The sequence below is a fragment of the Acartia tonsa genome, chromosome 1 (genome assembly GCF_053477335.1).
Source record: "Acartia tonsa isolate MP-2025a chromosome 1, ASM5347733v1, whole genome shotgun sequence".
NCBI classification, from domain to species: Eukaryota; Metazoa; Arthropoda; class Copepoda; order Calanoida; family Acartiidae; genus Acartia; species Acartia tonsa.
Window position 1 is genome coordinate 18,539,905 of NC_137260.1, and position 26,859 is coordinate 18,566,763.

Below are 26,859 nucleotides of genomic sequence, written 5' to 3' on the forward strand. Positions count from 1 at the left end.
TATTTCATATAAATTGCTGTTTTATACAATACCCTAACTCTAACTCCTTCCTTACCTATTAGCATTAAACAATACATACTTGCATTGTTTATAATTTATGCACCACCTTATAAACAATTGTTTTCAACCCATCAACCCACTCTCTATCAACATTTGCGCTTGCATGCATAACAAGGATAAGCAGTTTGTTTGAATTTTGCTACAAATTGAATCAATATTTAGCCCCAATTAAAGCAAAATATTTCAATAAAAACCTAAGAAAAATTATAATCCTACCGGTTCCATGACAAACGTAGGAGTCCCAAACGTAGGAGTGGACAAACGCAGGAGTCCCAAACGTCGGAGTGGGACAAACGCAGGATTTTTGGGACAAACGTCGGAGAATATTTTTTTTAATTTTAAATTTTTTTATACAACTTACTTTGAAATTAAAATACTGGGTAAAAACATGTTTCAGGAAAGTTATAAATTTTGTCTTAAAGGCAAGATTTCTTTACTTTTAAAGTTATTTCATAAACTGACTATTTTCCTTTGCCTATTTACATATCCCTCTATCCTAATTAAGTATAGGTCAACTAGATATTTGTAAGTACAATGTTGTACTGTGTACCATGCATACATTTAAAATGCATTCATTAGAGCAATGGATGTAGAATATACGTGGATATTATGACAGGGGGAAAGTGGTTGTAAATTTAGGTTGCTAACATGGAACTCGCTTATTGGTCATCTATTAGGAGGAGATGGGATGTGCTAAAGGGGGATGGGGGATATCGTTATTTTAGCCCGGTGCGTGTTTTACTTTGTTAGATATCAACACAACACTTTATTCATAACAGCATTATTAGAATAGGGTTACCTGGTTGATATAAGTCTCTAGTAGTAATTCCTAAAATAAATCAGAGATAGCCTAATGACAGCATTAAGCAAAACCAACACATGATCGTCGACTTAAACTCATAAAACCATTGTCAACAAAATATAATTTATTTTAACAGGGATTTAGGGTAACTGGTATGACTTTTAATAAATTTTGTCATTTGCATGGCCCAAGGACCTCCAAAACAATGGCCTAAAAAAATATGTCTTGGCCGATATAAATGTAATATTTTTTCCTAAAGTATATTTATAATTAATATCTAAACGTTTTGTAGGGTAATTGTATATCTTCAAGAAAAATGGGGTTTGTATGTCTGAAAACGAAAGGACAGTGATCTTTTTTCTACTTAAAACAGGCTAATCTATTTTATTCCGTAATTTAAAATGAATTAATTTATCAAATGATTAAAGAATGAATTAATTCGTTGTTAAGATTTTGATTTGAAAGGTGCGGCATTCTGACATTCTGCGTTCCTTTCATATGTTAATTGTTTTAAACTTAAATAATAGACGTTGTAGATATAGAACGTTCTTATTTGTACTTTAAATTTTAACAATGTTTTCGTTTCTAGCCTCGAATGGGATAAAACCTGTGAATTACGTGTCCCAAATTTATAAAAGACAACCGAAAAAAACCTAGCCACATGTATGAAGCTTTCCTAAAAAGATTAAGCTTCTATTGTTTTTTAAGAAATCTTTTGCTGTATGTGGTTGAGATAGAGTAGATTAATTTATTTAAAGTATTTTTACAATTAAATCAAACTTAGATATAAATTTTAATTGTGTTTTTTATAATTTTAGGTATGTTAATGTTAATTGATTAATTCATAACAAAGTAAGGTAAATTGAATTGACAGTTGGCCGTGCGTAGCCTAATTTTAGTGGAGTTATGCTGAAAACGACAGCTTTTTTACTTCGTCATGCATAGGTTTCTTTTGCTATGAATTGGACAAAAATGATGTATGAATTTACAGGAAGGAAGACATTCTGGCAATCTAAAGACATACTCATTTGCCTAAACATAATTTTCAATGTTTATTGCCTGAAAGTCACACTTGGCATAATAGATATGTCCACACATTCTAGCTAAATTATTTACATTTAATTTTGTTTGTTTATTTGATAATTAAGCATATGGTCATGGTAAAGGGAATTTTAGTGACATTTTGTTATGCCTATAGTTTACATCGACAATACATCCAAAATTAAAAATAACACCAGGATCATACAAGTGCATCGTTTTGTTTATTAGGAAAAGTACTACTCTTTTATTGATAAATGATAATCAATAAAATAAAATACTTAAACAAGATAGGATTGGTATAGTCTAAAGTCTTACTAAAACATATGTTTTCTTTACATTATTTGACCACCCGCAGTAAAGGCATAAGATATAGGCTTGGCCTATAGTTTTATGCATATTTTACTTTTGTTGCCATGCTTCATGGAGTTGTATTCACAAATTAGATATAAATTTATTAAATCACTATGAACTGTTTTAATTCTGGATGAAGGCAAAACCAACAAGCAAAAATAATCTAAAATAAGATTTAGGTGGTCAGTTAAAAATGCCGTCATAACTACACTAAACAGTTTAAATAAAGAAATATTTTTCAGTTGTTGGTTAAAGTTGGAATTTAATATTTTTTGTACGTAAATTACACTTAAAACCATAAGAGTGCAGAAGGGGGATGTAGGGAAACGTCAACCCTCCTTAAAATTGAAATATTCAAAGCCATTCCTTCCAATTTTATGTTTTTGTGAATAACCCTTCTTAAAATAATGTGCTTTACTGTGCCTTTATTACATATGAAAAGCAGGAAAAGAAATGTAAAAATATTTTTACATCAACTCTAAGAAGCTACAAAAAGCATTATTGCAAGCTTTTAAAGCATGCCAAAATAAAAGTAACTTTTACAATCAAATTTTAAACAACAATGGATGGTTCCTAAATTTGCTTTTTAGAAAACGATTTTAGTTAAACATGTTATGGCACAGATTAAAGTTATTTCTTTATTATACTTGGTTCCTCGTACCCACGGAATTTAATATAACCAACAAGCGAAATAAATCTAAAATAATATTTGGGGGTAAATGGAGAGGTCGTCAATTTTACAATGTGTTGCCCCCCAACGACAGCTAAAAAACACGTATAGGTTTCGTGATTTTTTCCCGAATTAATTTCATTGTTGGTAGAAGCTGCCTCCTACCTCTATGAGACGTACGAACAACCCCCTAACAAAGAGAAACTGCGCTACTAGACGTTAAACAATATAATAGTATGAAGTTAGTTTAGTTTTTAATTAAGATTAATAATGAACCAAAATATTTTACATGATTTTTCAATTTAGTTTTGGTATGCAATGCCCCCAGCATAAATTATTAATTGGTAATTTTGATTATCATCTCTGAGAGTGTACATCAATTTATAGTCCATTATCCTATCACTGAAGATCTTTGGCTGTTTTATAGTAGCTGCAACCTTAGCTAATATTTTGGTGTCGTGTTTGGGTATAATACTTTTATACATAAGCAGGCATGTAATTACAATAAATTGAATATTCTTGGGTCTACAAAAGACTTTACGGCACTATCCCTCTTAGCACTGAGTGGAGAACTCGCCCCCCCCCTTTCCTTCATAAAACAAAAGATATGAATGTTCTTTGTTTAGAATAATTATTTTAGGTTAGGTTAAGTTAAGTCGAGAAATGGTAATCCCGTCGGGGACAACAACAAAAAATCTTGGTATTAGTAATTTTATCTCATTTCCCCCCTTTAAATTAAAAAAATTTCTAACAATATAATAAAATCCATGGGGGGGGGGGGGTAGGTGTAACACTTGCAGGAATTAAACAGACTTTGATGTTATTTACAGTTATTTTTAGCTGAAGCTAGAATTTACTTGGTTTAAGAGGTTAAATACTAACCATCTTTACATAGGTAATTATTCAAAACAGCAAAAATAATCTGAAATTTTAATATTGAAGATTTGATAGGTTGGTGATAAGATTAGTTGCTTACAAATTTGAATTTATTACGATTTAAACCAAAATTGATGACGTAGAAATTTGAATGAAATAAAGCATGATACCTGCCATACATCTACAATTAAAACTCTTCTTTGCAATACCTAATGTTATTCAGCTGTCGTTGGGGTGCAACACATCGTAGAATTGACGACCAATGATCTCTCCCCCAAATATTATTTTGTATTTATTTCGCTTGTTGGTTATTATTTCTGCATGGAGCTTATTATCATAGCTAACTAACCATACTATCTTTCTAAACAAGATAAAGTTGTAATAAATAGACCTATGATATAAATTAAATCAAATTATTTTTATTTGTTTTGTTTAAACTCTCCCCATACAGACAGCTAAAATGAGGTAATTTTAGGGGAACGGGGAGTGGGGGGAAGTTCATAACCCCAAATAAATTTTTACTTTCCTGCCTCACCACTTCCTATTCAATTTTAAAATAAAACCTCACAGTTTCAATTTATTTAAAACAGTCATGATTATAAGCTTATTGTGCTTCCTAAGATTTCAAAAATGGCTTGGTCTATAATTAATAGATGGGCTGACAGTCATCAAATGAGACAAAATGTATATCATCTTATTATACTGTAGTTGTTATCAATAAGATAAAGAATTGTTTCTCTGGTATTGCTTTAAAATTGATTAATATCCAAAGGATTAGAACCGGTTTTCAGCTATACTGAAAAACCATTTATAGCTTCATATTAAGACAATTTTCCACGAATATTAATACGATAATAACAACTATTCAGCTGCAAAAAAAAGAGTAATAATCTATTTGTTCTTTGGGAGTTATACCGCTCCCATACCTACATCTACTGTTTTACTGAAAAATATGGTTGATAACAGGAGAGGGGTGGTGATCAAACACAACATGATTGAATTAGTTGAATATTTGCCCCTGTTCATTTGCCAAGACCTCATTATAAACTTTATTATTTTACCAATCAATATTGGTAGAGGGGCCAATTCATTGGGGGCGGGGGGGGGAGGGCATTTCATTTAGAGAGCTTTGGGGGTCAATCTATTTTGTGTATTACCCGTTTAACACTAGGTGATGAACCTATTAACCAACATTTTTACAGTTATTTAATATTAAAGAGAACTTCCATGAATCAAATAGATTAGAATCTAATAATTTTAATATCTCATGGGCCAAATTGTCGTCTTTTACAGACAACCAAATCATTTGTCTGGAAGTCATAATATTAGTTTTGCCTTTCTTTGATCCAAAGCATGAAAATACAGCAGTGGTAAACTATTTTAACATCTTAAGTATGACGTGATGCAAGTCTGACTCGAACCGAACACATCACTAACATCAATTAGACAGATATAGTACAAAATCAAATTGAAGACGGCCCTTTTAAGTGCTTATATCTCTTATACATATAGACTTGATTAATACACTGTTATCATATTTTATGAGGTGATTTTAAAGCATATATTTTTAGTAGTGCCGCTTCTCTACAACTATGCATTTGTATGCATCCTCATAGATAACATACTTATAAAAATGATTATCTAGTGCCTAAAAATAAATGCCTGGAGAAAACAATTTGCTTTCATTAATTATTTAACTTTTTTTTCTTACTGTGATCTTTCATATTTTGTTGTAAGCTTGTAATTGCTGCAATACTTATAGACATTCTTGTCCTTGTTTTATACACTGATTTGGTATAGAATATACTACACCTGTAAATTGCAAAATTGGGTGCTTAACCTATTAATTGCTTACATTATCCTATTAAATTAACTATATTTGAATATATATTCAGAGTATACATAACAAAATATTAACATGTCTACCTTTATTTCTATTTAAAATACCTATAATCCATATAATTTTTTTAAAATTATTTTTTTACTCTTCTAATTTTCCTAGTTACTAATGTGATTTCCTTTCCTCCATGATCTTTTCCAAATTTTGTTATTAAACCATTTGAATTTAAAAATAATATTAGCAGACAAAAATAACTGTCCAAAAAAAGACATTCTGACCTCAAGAACTTTTATTTATTCATATTATTTGTTTTGAAGATATTTTTAGTAGAGTATCTACTCTATAGGTGGATAGGTCCGTAGAGGAGTGAAACTTGTTTAACATATTACAAAAAAATGCTTGGTTTAGCAAACTTGTCTTTTACAGTGATTCATTATTATATAATATCCCAAAATATTGATCTACTGTTATTTTTTATACCGGTGTTTGCCTGAGCCTTTGCCGATAGAGGCGTTATGCGGTTGGTCCCCATCCCCCATATTTGTTTTGCTTTGAAGAAAAAAATTCCTTTGGGGAGGATGGCGTAGCCACAAGTTATAAAAATTGGTTATTTGGAAACTGTCGGAAGTTATTAACGTAATTTAGTAATCTATAAATAACGTAACTTAATAATCTTTAATAAGCCTGTTATTTCTGCGCTACTCTGTATAAAACTGTTCTTGTTGTTTGAATAGTATAAAATGAATAGTCCTTGTATTATGTATGTAAACTTAAAGTTAGGAGCAAACAAAGAAATCCTTTAGACATGGGATTTTAGACACTGGCGGTTGCGCTCTTAGCTTTTACGTACACCTAATAGCCTAAAACATTGCAAATCTATAAGAAAGCTTGCTGAATTTTAAACCCAATTAATTTGGCCGCTTCATAGATATTTAGCATTAGAAAGACCAGCACAAAACTTCAAAACAACAAAAATTTAAATTATCTCAAAACTAAATAGATAACGTAATATTGCAAATAAATATACTAAATTTAAAATAAATAAACTAGCTTCCCGTTCTATAAAGGTCGCAAGTATAATTAAAAAGTAGAAGATATAAAGATACAAAAGGAGTGGTTTAAGCTAAAAGGACAAGACAAATTTCACAGATAGACGTTCTTACTAAAAGACCGAAAAAAAATTCAAACTATACAAAAACATAGCCACTCACTTCAAATTAAAGCTTAATATATTGTTTATTTATAAGATGTTATTCTAATAATGACATTTTGACTTTGCCACAATGTTTGACATGTGTCAAACTTTTACATTATAAACTTTAAGAAAGACTTATCTATCTTTAATTGACTTTTCCCTGTATCTTACCAATTTCATGATTCTGTACTCAACAAGCTTTCTCTTTATATTGACCACAACCAAAGACAGAATTTTACATCTAAATTTGTAAATGCTGATAGGTTTTGCTAAATTTTATTTAAATACTTATAAAGGTTTAAGTTTTTGATTTAACATTTTTGTCCGTTTTATATCAACACTTTATGTATGGACAAATATTTTGGCATTAGAATTGCCAGCAATATTATTTTGTTGTTTGCCAATTTGCCAAGCTTAGTATTTACTTTTCAAGTGTTTGTCTTCGATCAGGGATAAAAGGATGGGTTAAAAAATTAGGTTATAACCGGCAATTTGAACTTAATAAAAAATGGACCAAAACTTTATTTGAGAGCTTATTAGTTAGGATGGGTTAAGTAAGGGCTATGAGTTCTCCGTAGGGTTAAATCTTTCCACAGGGGTTAGAAACGCTTTTTCAGTTTGGCTTCGAAACCGATAATATCTACTGGATTAGAACTGGTTCTCAGCCATACTGAAAAATCAGTTATAGCATAGTATATATGCTTTAAAGTGGTTGAATTTTTTATGATCCAATTATCTATCCATTCATCCCTTCAATATATACAGTCTTTGTCTAGAGGTCATAACAAGGATAATCTTATTTTAGAATGGGTGTCTCGACCTATTCGGATCCCCTAACATCTTATAAATAAAAAAAAATAATATTCTGATAGGGGAGTATAGATTTTTTTTAGTTGATTATTTTATGTCGAATTTCAATCAATCTTAAATTTCATAAAAGCGGTGATAAATGTAAAAACCATAGACTATTGTGAATCTATATTCAGTTTTTAACTCAATCCGACTACATTAGATCTTATTTATATATGATAACAGCCAAAAATCAAGTTTTTATTCCCTGTAGGAAGCTCTGGGTAAAAGTTTGTCTTTACTTACCTATCCTAACCCAAAATAATCGTTTGAATTTTTCAAAAAGATTTGTGGTCCACATGCATTAGAAGGGAAGCCACAAAAAAGATTGACACGAATAGTTTGCCTAAGCCTTTGTCTAACTGTTTCAGAGATCTTAAATAATAGACAGTCAAAAATACAACATTCTGAATGGAATAAACAGACATTAAAAGGCATTGTTGTCAAATTAGTAATTAAATTAGAATTAAGCTTTGTTTTAAAATCATGTACATAATTAATTGAACATTATTATAAGTACAGTTTTAATTAAACACAACTTTTTTGACCACGTTTATGCTTGTCATTTTAAGATTGTGCTCTTAAAAAGAGTTTGATAAAGGGTGTGCAAAAAAAATGCGGACATTTTTAAAATTGAAATTGCGCGGCTAGTGTTAATAGTAGAAAAATGTTACGCATACCGTTAAAACTGCTAAAAAGTCTATTTTTGGAAATATAAGAACGATTCCTCTGCTACGTATAGTTACGGAGCTATGTGTTAAAATGCCCCAACTGATGTAAAACTTGACTTGCGAGTAAATTTTAAAATATAACTAAAAATTAGAGATATTTTGCAAAACGAGATACCTACATTTTTCAATTTCAATTGGCGCGGCTTGTGTTTATAGTAGAAAAATGTTATGCATACCGTTAGAACCGCTATGAACTGTATTTTATTGGAAATACAAGAACGGTTCCTATGCTACAAATAATCTAGGAGCTAGGTGGTAAAATTTACTCGCAAGTCAAATTTTAAGTCAGTTGGGTCATTTTAACACGTAGATCTTAAACTATGCGTAGCACAGAAATCGTTTTTATATTTCCTTAAAATAGACTTAGCGGTTCTAACGGTATGCATAGTATTTGTCTACTATTAACACAAGCCGCGCAATTTCAATTTTAAAAATGTCTTACTTATTTTTATATTAGAGGGGATGTATTTTTAAAGAAGGGGTTGGGATTCCCCCGCCCCCAAAAAATAGCTACAACCTTCTTATGACCAATAGGTATATATAATTAGAGATACTCTGTAATAAAGATTTTAGAATATCTTTTATAAAATATTAATAACATTAAGTTATAGAGTATCCTAACTCGTAAAAATTTACATAATTGATATTGAATATCTTCGCTTTAAAAAATCATCTAAAGAAAAAAATGCCGTTTGACCATTTCTTTATTCACCATGCGAAACAAATTGACACTTTCGGTTGAAAATGACCGAAAATATATTATGAGTATTTTATTACAACATCAAAGCATTTGTAAGCATAGTATCTGTAGTCTTTTTATCGAACCCGGTATTAGTGTCTTAGAAATTATCTTAGTGACGTAACTAAAAACGAGGGATTAGAGGGGAGGTGGGAAAGGTAACCCCTAAAAAAGAGATGGATAATAGAGGTGATTGATAATTGATAATTGATAAAGAAAATGTAGGAAATAATTTATACTCTCTGTACTTTCTACCATAGATTAATAAATTTGTATTTTCTAGACAAGGATGACAACATCCATAAAAACGAAGCACAAAAATCAGAAGGTAGAACAAACGCACAATAGCTAGAGTGTCAGAACTTAATAAGCAGAATATTAATTTTGAAGTCTAAATGAAATTGCACATAAATTTGTTGCAAAATTGCGTAAATATAGCATACAGTAAAAGGACATACTTCCGTGCAAAATTTGAAATCAATAGTATAATTCTAATATGTCTAATAAATGTTGTCAAAAAAAGGTTGAAAAAAGTCCGCATATTTGATTAAATTTTTCTTAAAATCCGCATATTATGTTGATAAAAACTATAATATATTATCACTAGCAGTAACATCACTAGAAGCTTTTAGGGTGGTAAGGGGGAAAGTTCATTCTTCCAATTTTCAATTTAAGTTTTAAAACAAAGAAGTAAAATTGCGGAGATGGTACCTTTTTTCTAAGTGTTATTTTTTTTGAGAGTGGAGAGCCCTCTTCCTAAATAGTTATAAACTTCTCTATACCTATAATAAGCTTCACTGTAAAGAAGAACCCTTTAGGTTCAGCGGTTAACAAGATCCGTTGCTACAGTCAAAAAAAGCTTAGCTTACTAATTTATATAATAGGATATAATAAAGTAACAGGATGTCTGTTTGTCTGTCTCTTTGTTTGTTTGTTTGTCTTTTTCTTTTAAAATCTAGAAAAATAAATTGGTTTATTAAATTGGACTCTCTCCTCCTCAAGTGCCCCAAGAGGCCTCTAAGGCGTAGCCGCTAGTAATAGGATACAGTAACAAAATGCTAATCCTTATATCAAAGTAAAAGAATGTTTGTGTGTGTGTGTCTATTTATATGGAAGGATCTTCCTAACTAATATGCTTCTCCTTTGCAGGGACATAGGTCATAGGTCATGGGAAGGTTTATAACTATTTTAGGATAGGGTACCTGCACCCTCACGCGCTTAGAAAAAAAAACCACCAACATTTTTTAATTTTTTTTCTTTTAAAACTAAATTGTCCTTTTAAGTATATCTGTCAGACAGACAGACAATAAATATATGGAGCAGATCTGTATAAATATAAGGTATCTTGACTAAAACTTACAGCTGGCTATCTAAAAAAGCAGTCGTGAAAATAACATTTCTCCAACAATAAGGTTTTTTAAGCATGACCGACAGTCAGACAGACAAAATAATGTATAGAGTAGATGCAGGGGGGGGGGGGAAGGGGTGATTACTTGAGGGCACCCTCAAATTTTGGAAGTCGTTAAGTAGATGCACATATATCTTGGGTATAGTTCCTTTCATGACAATGCCTCTTAAGGGACGTTTCTTGGTATTTTCACAGTAGATTTTATCCTATTTCTAGCCACTGCGGGGGGGGGGGGCTCTATCCATGCGGGGCCATTTTCCTAACCCTGCAGGGCAATCACCTAACCTAACATAAAATAATCCATCAAAAGCTACTGTAAAAAAAATACATTAAAACACCCCTTAAAAGACATTTTCACTAAAAATTTCAGTAGTCTTTCTTCAATAGCAGCCAAAAAAACACACAAAGCATGTTTTAAATGGACGTACTGACTTTCTGTTAACAATGATAGAGTTGCTTTCTAAATTATACCTAACTGTCATAGGAATCATCATGAAGAGTTTGAAATTGATAGGATAATTCTAACATGTCTTGTTTAATAATCTAAAATCAATTAATAATTTTATCTAATTTCAATTCCAATTTATCTATGAAATAAATGTAAAGCTGTACAGGTTAAGGCTACTATCTGACTCAATACATTTATTTTTCTCCTCTTTTTAGCAACCGAATGAAAGTAATTCTTTTCAATTCCAGATAATTATAAGAATTGGTAACATTTGCTTAGATATTTATTTTATAAAAACATAGCAAAAAAAAATTATAACCGTATTATAATACAGGTATTAAATATTTATATACAAACAATAAAATTGAATATGAATAAAAATTAAGGATAGATCAATCAAATAATAATTATGTACAGTGTCAAAGGACTAAACAATCTTGTGAGAGGTAATATAACTTATGCATTTTAAAAAGATATTTGTTAAATAGACTGATTATTTAAAGACATATTTGTTAAATATGTTGCTCTACTGGATATCATTACCCTTGTTAGAATGTACCATTCATAAAGAAGGTTATTTTTTAATGGCAAAACTGTTTAAGCTAGCTTTTTTAACAATTACGTTCAAATTCCGTTAAATTTATTGATATAAATAATCTAATAATTGATTGTTTTGTTTTTATTCGTAATTGTCTTTTTTATATATACATTATTATGCTTAATTAAAAATTTCTGATAAACATCTCATTATATTTAAAGAAAAATTAGCTGTCTCTAAATTTAATATAGAAATAAAATTATTATGGAAAATCAATGGATTTTTCATGGTAACACGTATAAGTTAGAAAATACAGACGAATTTATAGATGTAATCTTGAAAAGATAGCTTTAATTTAAAATGATAAATATGCGTTATTTTTACCAAAAACTAGACAAAACCCTTTTTTGTTGTTGTTGATAGCAATATCTTATTTCTTTACTCTCGTTTATATATAGTTTTAACCTAATATCTTTTGATTTAATTGTTATTGGTTTGAAATTTTGACTAAAAAGCTGGCTTAAAAAATAGCTCATATGTGATAAAATATATAGCATTCTGCGCTAACTTATGAGGCGTTTATACAATAAGTATAATTATAAAAGCAAATATTTGAAAATTATTTAAAATCATTCAATGTTTAATGTAAGATTAAGCCAATTATTAATCACGAAATTACATATAGGTTTTTTATTATTTTGCTAAATAATCTATAAAATATTTACACATTGTAAGTCAACTCTTGAGTTATGTAAGAAGTACAATATCAGCTGATAGATCTTATTTCAATTTTGAAAGATAATTTTTAAAAAAAAAATAAAAAAAAGTTGATTTTGTTTTTTAAAAGTGAGCAAAAATAATGTAGAATTTTTAGAAATATTTTTAATATTTTTTAAAAGCACAAAAAATCTTGATTTCAGGCCTTTATTAACAATTCTTAAAAATCCTAGTAGTATCGACACATCCTATTTTTTTTACGTCACTAAGATAATTTCTAAGACACTAATACCGGGTTCTTTTTATCATTTAATAAAAGTGGTATGGACTTAGATACTTATTTGACTGTTTTAAACTAAGTAAGTTTTCGATTATTTTATAGTCTTCTTATATTGTCCTTAAACTTAAGCCAATTCTAAACCATTGTGCTTAAAATAAATATTAAGATTCTTCGCACAAATACACTTTGGGTATTCTTTGCTTAGATTAATCGCTGGTCGCATAGAATCATTTTCTTGTTTTGTAAAGATTTTTGTAAGTACGGATTTCCAGAAAATCAGAACATCAATATGAGAAAAATGTTTTGTCTTCGAATTTTCCGCCTGTAAAAAAAAGATATTTTACTTCATATACTTTCATTGTGTTTCATATAGTGATATGGATATAAATTAATTAAATGTTTTTGGTAGCTGCCATAATTATTCTATAATAAAATAACAAATCTAGGAAATATATATTGGCGATCTAATCGCCTTATTGTTAATCATTTTTGCTTGGTGCTTAGAATATTTAAGATGAATTACAATCCTCACTCCCTCTAATGGCAAAAAAATTACAGTGGAAGAAATTAAATGGACTAAGTGTTTCAAAGTCTTATTTTTTCTTGATATTTTCTAGTTTGTCTCTAGTGGTTTTATGCTATATTCACTAACACACATAAGTAGAAAAGAAAAAGACAGGAAAGCACCCAATACAAACTTCAAATAATCTTAGAACGTTTTATCCACTTTTATTACAACAAGATTATTTTGGCATTGCTAATTCCGACAAAAACCATCAAAGAAATGAAAAGAGAGTTTTTGCTTGTTTATTTTATTTAAGTCTTGTTAGGTATGTTATAAGACTTGTGATGTATGGGAGTTCACATTATTCATCATTCTCTATATTTCTATCATTTCTACAATTCTGTACACAGAATAGTTATACATCGCACCGTATTGTAGACAGCTTTCCGCGTATATTAAATGAAAAATTAAACGGTTTAAAAAAATTTTGTTGGCCCCGAGGGGCTAAAGTCCTGGACTAACCAAAATGGCATTAATCTTATGATTTTTGATTTAATATTTGTGGAAAATTGTCTGTTATACGATGCAATACATAATTTTTCAGTAGGACTGAGAACCGGTTGTTATCCAGCTAATGTAAGTCTGTCTGCCTATCTATTGAAATGAACCTAATATCTACAAATATGTCTGTGTATTTCTTTAATTCATGGGGATTTTAAACCCTAAAGATTTATAAAAGAACCCGCAAGGGCTTAATGACACTGGTCAAGGCTATGTATTTATGTGTCATAAAAAGGCCGCTTTGTATTAATATCTCGTAATAAAAATAAAGGCTCGCTGCATGCTAGAAAAAAAGTTACTCAATTGTTGCTTAACGAAGGGTAATGGGTTTGGAAGGGTGTTGTTCGATCGATTCCACTGAAGACTTACGTTTTACATTAGCCCTCCCTCTCAGCCCCCCCCCCCTCCCTACCCCATTAGCAAATATCTGTACATGCGCTTAAAGGTCATACATATGTTATTATAAATTTTTAAGTATGAAATCTTTTTGTGGACATGAGTACCCACCTTTGAAAGAGGGTCTCCCTTATTTAACTATTTCCGTTCTTTTATGGGCCTAGCGACGGATATAGGGATATAACAATGCAAGATATATATATCCCTTACAAACACAAAAGTTTATGTAATGTGTGAATTTTTTTGGATAGAATATTAGTGAAAAATAATTTATATTGCTTTTACATTTCCATGTATGTCTTTGGGATACTACAAAGCATATTACATGTTCAGGAACGTAGTCTTCTTGATATTTACCATAGACGTCCAAGCTATTTTTTTTGGGGAGGGTAAAAAATTTTAAGGGGGGGGATAATTCGTATTTGGGGGGGGGGGGGTAATCGCCCCATTACCCCCCCCTTGGACGTCTATGATATTTACTGTTATGTTTAAGAAAGGATTTTTGTGATTATACTTATAAATTTTAGAAACAGTGATAAATTCAATTATGCAAAGTTTCATAGTGGTCATACAACTTTTCCATTGTAAAAATGCAATAAAATTAACTGTACATGTTTTACTTTCATACATGCACTAATTGTAGAAAAGCAACACTATGGGCAGGGGTTATCCTTGTTATTTATACATTACACACATATGAACTATTGTATAGATATATGAAATAAAAACCTTTTCTCTTCTTATCCAAATAACATATTGCTTAAGCCTCTTTAAGATAGAGGCAAAACACATTTTAACTCTATTAAAGTGGGGACTTTTGGTAATTTTGGTTGGTGGAGTTGGAGGGGGGGGGGGGGGGGTTGAGATTATTGAACAAATCAACATACCTTCTGTTTATGCAAGTATAAGAAGTAAAGTTCATATAAGTAAATTTTCATGTAGATATGCTAAATATTTTATTTTATAGAACAAAATAAAAAAGCTATAATCCTCTTCATTTTATTCAACAAAAATAAAACTGACAAGCTAACTATTATTGTTATTGTCATAATACCCCTTAACTATATTTGGTATGGTTAAACTAAATCTTTTCAACAGAACAATAGCAGTGCAGTTAAGACCTCTTTATGGATTTTTGTTCCATCTTCAATTTTATATTTTTTTGAAACAACAAAAAATCTTCTAAAATAATTAAAAATCTTCCAAATTAAAACAAATAGTTAACAGAAATATTAATGACTATCTTATGCAAATTTAGTAATTGCAATGTTCCTATAACAATTATACAAGTAATTATAGCAAAGATATTGATTGGATTGTATAAACACAAGGTATGGCATATTGACTATTGTTTTCAGTGGCTATTTAGCCTTTTTAACCAGGGGTTATGAACTTGTATTATCAAAAACAAATTAACCTAAAGTTATATTCACAATACCGCAGCTACTATCTGAATAAAATGTCCGTCTGTCTATTCGTCAAAATGTTCTTGTTTATTTGATTAAGACAACGTTAAGTTTATCGTATACAATTCAGATTAATTTTTTCTACTTTAGCAATGTAAAAGACTTGAACATTTGCATCTATCAATAAATTTAGGCAAATCAAGCACATATACAAATAAGAGATAAAAACTGCTGTCATAATTGACATGAAAATGACAAAATTAGAGCTTTTAGCCTTCCCTCTTCTATTTGGGAAGGTTTAAAGCAGCCAAATAAAAATAATAGCAAATTTTAAGACAGGTTTCCTGAAAAATTTTAAATTAAAGTTTAAGACTTTTCAATATTGTTTAATAGTCGATAAAAAAAAGTATAATGGATGATTATTTTAATAATACTACAATTTGCCTTCATATTGATTCATTTTAACTGGTTAAACCGTTACAGGATACATATTTATTCTCTCTTGAACAAAAAGGTTTTTTTTGCTGTAAAATTTGCACACCTCTCTGTTGCCTTTGAAAGGATCACAAAAATTCATCCTGTCATTTGCCTTAACAGATCTTCAAATTGTGAGTTTGTGTGTGTGTGTGTGTGTGTGTGTGTCTATGTGGCTGTGTTTGTGATCATTTCTTCTTCAAAGATCAAATGAAGTTTAGGAAACCTTTAAATTTGTCTATCATCATTACATAAAAGTAACAGTATCTTAGTCTGTCTGTACCGAAGGATCTAGCTAACTGCTGAACCGATATGGTTCTCCTGTACAGGGCATAGCTTCTCATAGGCCTGGGAGAATTTATAACTATTTTGGGGGAGAGTATCACCAGACCACCCTCCCTAGAGAAATTGCCCCTAGAAAAAAGCAAATATAACAATTTTTGCTAGCTAAATTTACAGCTATGTCAATCAGATGGACACATCCTACATGTAAAGTAGCTTCGTTTTTAAAAATCTCCCAAAATGAATTTCATCCACTTATCAATAGTATTTTGTCAATAATATAACAATAGCCACTTGAGAAAAAATTCTAAATACACATCTTCAATGCTTAAAGGCTTGCAGGGGAAAAGAGAACATTAGTTTGACAAAGTATAGTTTTTTTTGTATAATAACACTTTTGGTACTAGGTAGTATTGCTTCGGAACCGATTAATATCCGCTGGATTAGAACCATTTCTCAGTCTTACTGAAAAATCATGTATAGAATCGTATTAGAGACACAACATATTAAATAAAAATTACAAAATTAATACCTGTTTTGTTAGCCAGAGCCTTTGGCATCTCTTGACTAACAAAATTGACTTTTATCTTTCAGAAATATGTTTATAATAACTAAAACTATGATAAATATTTCAATATCCAAAAGTAACTTTTATTTGAGACGGGAACAAAAGTTTTTTTTATTGATATGCCCTACCCTTTCATTCATGATTGTATTGTTAAAAGATTGTAAATACCTCTATATTCAATTCTTCATAGTTGCCAAGCTACTCTATAATTTTTGTGCATGTTCGTTCTTCACCACGTTTTAATAAGTTATGTAAAATAACTTTCATGATTGTTACAGGAAAATTCAGGAATATATTAACATTACCTGCCATAAACTAAATTTAGTATTTCTTCTCAGAAATTGAATTGAAATTGTTATTGTTTCGCTACCTATGGCATTAAATGGACTGGTTTCAATTGTTTTCAAGTGACATAAAACAAGGATGACAACATCCATAAGTAGCGAAGCTCAAAAATTATGAATGGATATCAGAAAAAAATTTCTATAAAGCAGTTTCATACAATAAACATTAATCTTGATAAAATAGGGAAATAAGAAAACCTTTAAAATCACGCAACCTTAAGAACCACGAAAATTTTAAAATCTAGAAATCAATCTGGCATCGCAATTTATAGACAAATCTTAATGAAACTTGATAAAAATATGTAGAATATGAGCATATTCAATTCCTAATAATTTCAGCCGCAAATCATGAATAGGAATCGAGAAAACCATAGAAAACCTAAAAATCTAGGAATCGATCTAGCCCATTCAGCCCATTATCTTAAAAAGGAGTTGAGAAAATTACAAAAACATGAAAATCTAGGAATCGATCTAGCACCCCAAACAACAGACAGATGGACAAAATAATGTATAGATTATATAGGCATATGTTATAAGAATCTTCACTAAAAATTTCAGCTGTCTATCTTTTCTAGGAGCCGAGAAAATCACGTTTCCCCCACTTTGTCTCAGACGGACAGACGGAAAGACGGACGGACGGACATTTCGAATTATAGAGTAGCTTCGCTACTAATAAATACAATTTAAAACTAATAAGAAAGAGAACACTGAAAAAAATTACAGCATAGATTCGAAACCGATTGATATCCTCTGGATTGAACTATTCTCATACATATAGATCATGTATAGCATCGTTTTGCCGACAATTTTCCGCGAATATTAAACTAAGAATCATAAGGTTAATACCAGTGTTGTTAGCCCGGGACTTCAGGCCTAACAAAACTGGCATAATCTTATATTTTTTCATTTTTAAATCCGCGGAAAGCTGTCTGAAATACGATGCGATACATAACTAATATCATATTTTGTCGCCTAATTGTTATCAATAAAGGAAAACAATTACATATTTATAAATAACGTTAATTATAATAAGTTTTTTTTATTTTTCTGCATATTAAAAGATTTTTCTATATTTTAGGCGAGGATGTTAAAATCTCCGCGGAGAGGATTGACCAGTCAAACATTAGTGCTGTCATTGGTGTCATCCTAGGAATCATCATTTTTGTCATCATCAGCATAGGTAAGAGCCTGGGTAGATAGATAGTTAGATGTGACAATGGCTATTTAGATAGATATATGATATATTGACTATAGTAGATATTTCAACTTTGGCAGATAGAAATATAGATAGGAAATAGTAGAAAGTTGAATATGTAGATGGATAGGTTTGAATGGGAGATTCATTTAGGGACGTCCGAGGGGAAGGAAGGGTAGGAATGGTTACCTCCCCCTAAACCTTTAAAACCCCATAAATACTATATAAAAAGTAAAAGCTTTGACGTAATTGGATTATTTTTTAATAGATAAAAAGACAATTAAAAATAACAAATCCTTATCAAATCCAATGATTTTTCGAATCTTTTGTTTCTAAAAAAACAATGAAAAAAGCAACTTATACGTTTTGTTTAAAAAGGGTTTATATTGATTATATCTTAGTATTATAATTAAAACTAACGGCAGAGAAAGACAAAGAAAATGATATCCAAAGGCAACACAGCAATTAACGTAATTAAAATTAAATGATTAGGGTTTGATATTTTAAATTTTCATGATTTTTTAAAAATTTTAATAAACTTCTTTAAATTGTTAATTTAAGGACATACCGAATAGAGTAATTATAAAGTAGATTGACTTTTTATTACTTTATAGAGTCATGTGTTTGTGTGCATGTATGACTTTTCACCTTTGAGGTTGCTTTAAAACAGAGGCCGTCAAAAATATATTAGGCATTTGTACTTTCAATGTGCACTCTGATGTACTAGAAAGCATAAGCGTTCTAAAAAGGGTGCAGATGGATTTGGAATGTTACCTCCTCATCCTCACCCCCCCCCCCCCCCTATCGAGGTAATTCTTTTAATGTGTTTCTAAAATTCTCAATAATTAAATTAACTTTTGTTTGCTGTATAATTGTTGCAAATAGATCTTTGCGAGCAAAATTGAATAGCAACACTTTGAGTTTAACACCTTTTAAAGGAAGTGATTAAATCTTTGAATTTCTTAGTTTTATTGCAGCAAAGCTTTTCTCGTATTCATTCGAATCCGGTGGATAGGAACCATTTCTCATCCATACGAAAAAACTATGTCTAGCATCGTATTATAACCAGTTTTCTACGAATATAGAAATGTACAATCATAAGATTAAAACTAGTTTTAACCTTATAATTGTACATTCTATATCCGCGGAAAGCCGTTTATAATACGATACGAGAAATAACTATTCTCAACTTCTTTTTCTAGATCCACATTGGTATGGGTAATCTTTTGCAAAAACATATCAACAGTCTATCTAAAATAGCAGCTGAGAAATTGCGTTTCTCTGAACGTTTCAAGTTCTGTTTTAAAGTAAAAGTATTTATTTTTAGCATTGTCAACATAGAATGTTTTTTTTAGCAGAATTTGTATATAAATCACTAAAAATTCCTCAGAAATAGTAATTTAAAATCTTTAAATTAAATCACTAAGGACGTAGTTAGGTTATGACGTAGTGACAGAGCATAGTTATTGAGCAGTAGTATATCAAATAATATTTAAATAAGGGCTCGCAGGATTGGTTCACGTCTATCCTTGTTAAGAAATATGTCTTCCTTTATGTTTCTGATTATTTGATACTATGACGCATATGTGCGTAAGTGAATTCACATGGGCATAATAGATTACTTGAATCTTACACAAAATTTTCATGTTCTCTAATAAAGTGAAAGCTCAGCGGACTAAAATGACCATACACCCATTCCTCCCCCCCCTTTACCCTAACCCCTCCACCCCTACTGAATGAAAGAACTGACCAATAAGCGAGTACCATGTTAGCAACCTAAAATGACGACAATTTCGAACTCTCATAATATCCACGTATATATTCTACATCCATTGTAGACGTACTCTATTGATGAAGTTTATTATTGATTCCGGATCTAAGATAAATACTTCCTCAATTTTTATCTAAAATTTTCAAAAATATGTCATCTACATTTATATTTCGAAAACAAGGACAATTTTGTGCATAAGAAGCGAAGCTGAAAATTTAACATAGTTTAGAGAGAATAATAAGCTGTAATACGCTATTGATTTGAAAGGTCTCATGACTTTTTCAGCAAATATAAAGTTTAAACGAAAATAGGGTAAATTAAAAAAATTTAATAGTTTAGAGACTGTAAACTTGAAGTTCAAAAGATCTGCTTGAAATTTTGACGGATTAATGTACATAACCTAATTATAGAAAAGATGTATTTTTCATATGAAGATGATACCGTCCCATTTGATACAATAGGACAAAAGTATTTGAATGAATAAAAGAAATTATTGATCTGAATAAAAAATCAAATTTGAATTTTGATCTAAGAAAACTATTTCCTAATTTTTTTTAATTTTATGGGCTAATATATCATCTACTGAAATAGGGAAGTCATTATATATTCATAAAATGATTTCTGTAGAACATGTTATGCATGTAATGTAATTCTCTGTTTAATATTTGATAATTGTGCATGTTTGATCTTTAGATAATTACATATTTTATACAACAATATCCTTGTACAAGCATAAGTTGACTTTATACCCCCCCCCCCCCCCCCACCCCATCAGCTTTTGTAATTATGCATATAAGGGTAAGAAAGGGCCCCGCAGGGGCTAAACAGTAAATATAAAGAAAAAACAGTATAATCGATATTCTATAAAGATCTTGCCTTGCCTTTTACCTTGACGTTGCTGAGATTGTAATGTGTAAAAAATCTTCTTGTCACATTTTTCTAACTAAACAGCCACTCTCTTCACCCCCCCCCCCCCCCCATGATCCATTATTTTTTAAAATTAGTTTATGTGTATGGTGTATTTTTATGGGTCCAATAACGCTTTGAGGAGTTTTGAATATTGCTTCCTTCATCTTAAATATGAACCTAATGTCAACCAATGTTGACGTTTAATGTTCAATTGTTTTAGTAAGGGAAATATTAATAGGAGAGAAAGACAATTAAATGAAAGATAATGTATTCTTCAACCTATTATTTTATAGCTCCACAAAATCTGGATTTGGAATTTATTTTGAATAACGCTGCACCCCTGGCCTCCTTCGCAAGGGGCGCAGATATTATTGACAAAATAGATATATAATAAATCTTCACAGGACCTACAATAAGCTTTAATAAATAGAAGACCCATATCGGTCTATCGACTAGCAACATTTGGACATTCTGACTGTTTTAAAACAGAGAAAAAATTACAATTGAATTAAATTGTAGGAATCCTTAACCTAATTTAGTTTATATGTATTATGTATGCGCTAATAACCTTAATAACTCTAATCTGGCGGATATCCGGTTTAAACCCTAAATCCTCTATATGTGTTATTCATGCAGATTTATGCAGTTAAATTAATACATTTTCCAGGGAGGGAGGGGACATTGTGTTATTTATCACACTGGTCCCCAAAGTTTTATGATAACATTTTCTTATTTGTGGACAACTTTGGGGACTTTTGTTAAATTTTGATTGGTTGGTTCTTTAAGTTTACTGTCCAAACATTCAACAACTAATTTTAATTTACAGAAGGGATAATTTGTGTATAATTGTGTATAATCATTGGGATGCACATCAATTTATCAGCCACTCCCTTTAGATCCCTGACAATTTCATTATCATATTTAGAATGTTTATAAAATGATAAAGGAGTAAATATTTTCATGGCCTTTTACTGAGGGTTACCCATTCCTACAACCAAAAAGCCTTATAGTTATACATTTCATATCCTAAACCAATTAAACCGTTAACTCTGGATAGCATTGGTTGTAGTCATCCTTGTTTTTAAATTTTTTGTCTAAACTACATATTACAATTAACTAAGATGATATTACAACAAAATTAAACAATGGTCAAGGTTTTGGGTAACTGAATTTAGACGCGTATCAGTTCTACAACTAAATAACAGCTTTTTTCTCACAAATTATTTGTAAATTGAAAACTTTGGGTATGATTAACCTTGTTATAGCTGATTTTGTTATTTAATTTTAGCTATACCAAACCTAGTACATGTGGACGTAATCATATTTGTTATAACTGGTGTTGGTGCTTTATTTTATATACACCAATCCTGGTATCTATGGATATAGTTGTCCTTGCTATAACTGGTTTTTATGTTTAATTTTAACTGCAACAAACAGCCCATTGTCTGATTAAAATCAACACTTACATGCTAGGTGTCCATTCAATACAACAAAACATTTAAAAATAATAAGATGTGCAGTTATGTATTATATGTGTAGTTGTCTAATAAGATCTAAGATGATTTTTATTTAAAATCTTTTTAAAGTATGAAAACAAGGATTTTGTAATATGATAATAAGTAGCAACATTACATTTTATTTAAATTACAGTTTTGTATATCATACTTTCATTTGTTGTAAACTTAGAATTAATTTAGAAAGTAATTAAGTAAAGTTATGTTCATAATTATGTATTTGCATTAATTATTTAAACATACCTTTGTTATATAAATTGGTTAGTAGAAGACCTAAAAGATAAAAAAAAATTGTTTTCTTAAACTGTTTTTAACCTATTTTTTTTATCATATATCAAAAATATACTATGACACCAGTAGAATCAGACTGCAGAGCCCAAATCTGAATTAAGTCCCCAATAAACTTTTTTTGGGGGATTTAAAAATCAATTTTATATGTTGCTGTGATCATTTTGATGGAAGCAAAAGCATTTTTTAGTTTGGGGTTAAATTGTTTCTTACAGAACAATTTGATGTGATTCAGATTATATCAATACAATAATATAAACTCTACTCTGTTCGATGCAAATAATTTTTTTCTAAAACAATAATTTATATAGAAGAAATTTAACATTAAAATAAAACATATTATTCTGAAGTCTGAACCAATTAAAAGACTTGTTTCATTTCAGTTTTTTACATTTCAAAAAAGAGTGTTTTCACAAAGTGACTTATTTCCAATGTAGTTAAATAATTTTTATTTAATTAATATGAAAAGAATGAAAACTATACACATAAAAGATACATACTTTTTAAAAATATTTTAAAAAATAAGTTTGAATAATCTTATATTTTATCATATTTGTATATGTGACAAAAAAAATTGGATCATATGAAGAAAATGAAGTCATTCCTAAAAAGGACAGAAATTCCCTTCCTAGGGTATAGGAAGGCTATTTACTTTCCTTTTTCTTACAAATTCTCAGTAAGGAAGGTGATTTCTGTCCACTATCTTACAAATTCTCACTAAAGGAAGGTGACCTCTGTCCACCATCTTACAAATTCTTTCTAATTCTTAGAAACTCTTCCTTTTCCTCACTATTACAACTATGCTTAATAAATCTACCTTATTTACCCAAATTCTTACTTATTCTCAGAAATTCTACCTTAATTACACAAATTCTCCCTTATTCTAAGAAGACCTACCTTATTCTAGCAAATTCTTCCTTATTCTAAGAAAATCTACCTTTTTCCCTCAAATTCTTCCTTATTCTAAGAAATACTTCCTAATTCTATGAAAATCTACCTTATTATAAGACATTCTTCCTTATTCTAAGAAAATCTAACTTATTCTAAGACATTCTTCCTTATTCTAAGAAAATCTACCTTATTCTAAGACATTCTTCCTTATTCTAAGAAATTCTTCCTTATTCTAATAAGATCTACCTTATTCTAAGAAATACTTCCTAATTCTATGAAAATCTACCTTATTATAAGACATTCTTCCTTATTCTGAGAAAATCTACCTTATTCTAATAAGATCTACCTTATTATAAGACATTCTTCCTTATTCTAAGAAAATCTACATTATTCAAAGACATTCTTCCTTATTCTAAGAAAATCTACCTTATTCTAAGACATTCTTCCTTTTTCTAAGAAATTCTTCCTTATTCTAATAAGATCTACCTTATTCTAAGAAATACTTCCTAATTCTATGAAAATCTACCTTATTCTAAGACATTCTTCCTTATTCTAAGAAAATCTACCTTATTCTAAGACATTCTTCCTTATTCTAAGAGTATCTAGCTTATTCTAAAAAATTCTTCCTTTTCCTTACTAATTCTCTCTTGTTTTCAGATAACCTAGTTTATTCTATGAAGTTCTTCCTTAATTCCCCTAATTCTTCCTTTTTCTCAGATAATTTTCCTAATTTATATTGGGATATCATAACTGAAATAGAGGTATAGAGAATATATAAATTCTGCCATTTCACCTTCCTTATTCTCTCAAAATCTTGGTTTTTCTCACATATATTTCCTTATGTTTATTGGGATATCAGAACACATGTGTAGGATAAGTTTGGGTTGTATCTTTTGACCTGAAATATTTGTTTGTACTTTTGAGGTGGAATGTTCATAAAGTACATTTTAATAGAAGGAACCACAGTCTGTAAAACAAGTATGAAATTATCTTAAGAAATAATAGTACATTCAGTATTTTTTTGGTTGTATCTTTTGACATTTAGTGTTTATGTTTTTATTCATAAAATTATTGATAATATTAACATAATTTTACTGAGAAATAAACCTTATAATAACAGGATGGCAGAAAATAAGAACAGGAGTCTTTATAATCCTTCACTAGCCAACACATACAAATATTAGACCAAGACCAAAAAAGTAATAATTTCAAAAAAAATTTTAATATTTTGTATATTTTACTGATATTTTTTTCAATAACTATATGTAATTATCAATCCTTTTATAAAAGTAACAGGATGTTTGTCTGGGCTCCCAAGAGAAATTGCTTAAAGAAAAAGTTCCTCCCCTACCCATCAGAAGAAAATTAATTTCCTTGTCAAAAATAAAATCCCAGGCTTAGAGTCAGACATTTTTATTTGATTAATTACCCTAAGTGTCCATGGAAGCCTCTAGTGGCGTAGCTGCTAGTCTCAACCAATGTAATGTTTTTTTTTTCACATTCCTATTTATGTGGTACAAACTCTATAGAAGGTTGGCAACTTATTTTTTTCGCCGGAAGTGATTGAACAGCTGATACGATGAAAATTTGAATGTATTAACGATTTATACATTATACATTCAAAGTTTTAATTTTTCAAATTTTGATTTTTTTTTTTGGAAGTTTGAAGGTTTTTTAGCTAGTAGCAAATATTGAGATAGGATTGGGAAACACCTAGGAAAATGTGTTCACATTCGGAAACTAATTTCAGTTCACCGCTGATACTTATGAAATCAATTCAAGGGCGTACATTGAAGTTTTACTATTTAACCAAAAACGGGGTAAAAGTTTAATACATAGGTAATAGAAAAAAATAAATAGAAAGTAGTAATTAATTAATTAAACTTGGAAATTAAAATTATTTTACCGGCCATTATCTTATCCCTTAGATCTTGAACTCTGGTTTTCACACATTATCCACCCCATAAACTGCATACGGAAGCAAAGGTTTTCTATACTTAGGGTCGTTCCGTCCATGTGTTAGCTTTTTTCGTTTATTTAGACATTCAAAACATGCGGATTTTTTTACAACTTTTTGTATGAAACTAGCGGCTGCGTCCCTAGCCTTTGGGGGCTTTGTATTTCAATGGGTAGAAAAGAACAGAATAGACTAAAACCATCCCTAGACTTAAATTAAAATAAAAAAGTTGCCTAAAACCATCCTGTACCTATGTAAAGGTTCTCTAATCGGTTCAGCGGTTAACGATATATCAAATTTACTTTATACTTGGAATAGCGGCTGCGCCCCTGGCATCTAGTAGACTCTTTCTGTTGAGGGGTAAGGAGGTGGAAGAAAAATAGCCTAAAACCATCCCAAGGCTTAAATATAAAATAGCCTAAAACCATTGGGACCTATGGGAAGGTTCTCTACAATGGAGAACCTAATCGGTTCAGCGGTTAGCAAGATCCTTTGTTACAGACCAAAAAAAGCTTACTTCTTTATATAATACTAGCGGCTACGCCCCTAGAAGCCTCTAGGGGCACTGCACTGGTAGGAGAAGGAAAAGTCGACCTCATCCTATTTTAAATTTGAGTTTCCAAAGAGTTATAAAAATATTTTTTTGGGGGGAGAGGGGGGTTAGGACACCCTCTCGAAAAATAGTTTAAAACCTTCCCAGGACCTATAAGAAGCTTCACTGTAAAGGAGAACAATATCGGTTCAGCGGTTAGCGAGATCCTTTGGGACAGACAACAAACGCATACTACTTTATATAATAGGACTAGCGGCTACGCCCCTAGAGGCCTCTAGGGACACGTAATTTTTTTTCTCTTATCAATCTATTTTAAAATCAGCTATTTACCAAAAATATTTTTTCGCTGATAGATTGTGTTAGTTATGTTTTTTTCCCGGGACATATGAGAAGCTACCCTGTTAAGGAGAACCCGATCGGTTCAGCAGTTAGCAAGATCCTTCGGTACAAACTTACAAACACAGGACATCCTGTTACTTTATTATAAGGATTTATTTATATATGTAACATGGGTTATTTTTTTACATTTTATTAATGGAAGACAATTGTTTCACTATTAAACAGATCATCGGTTCCAATTAAAATGTATTGTATAAAAAGAGTTACATCAGAACTGAATAATCAGAATATAAAACAAGGATGACAACATCCATAAAAGCGAAGCACTGAAACGGTAGGACAAACGGACATTAACACTTGT

The 26,859-nt window shown here is 30.2% G+C and overlaps 2 protein-coding genes across 2 annotated transcripts in view; one reads left to right on the forward strand and one right to left on the reverse strand.

Annotated features, from left to right (window-relative positions):
• Nucleotides 1–26,859, reverse strand: part of LOC145314481 (luciferin sulfotransferase-like) — a 301,018-nt gene that overhangs the window by 254,550 nt on the left and 19,609 nt on the right. The gene's annotated exons all lie outside the window — the stretch shown is intronic.
• LOC145314475 (uncharacterized) overlaps nt 1–26,859 on the forward strand; it is a 99,163-nt gene that overhangs the window by 52,443 nt on the left and 19,861 nt on the right. Inside the window, exon 9 of the mRNA XM_080154385.1 lies at nt 18,160–18,261. Coding sequence (XP_080010511.1) covers nt 18,160–18,261 — 102 coding nt within the window. The remainder of the gene's footprint in view (nt 1–18,159; nt 18,262–26,859) is intronic.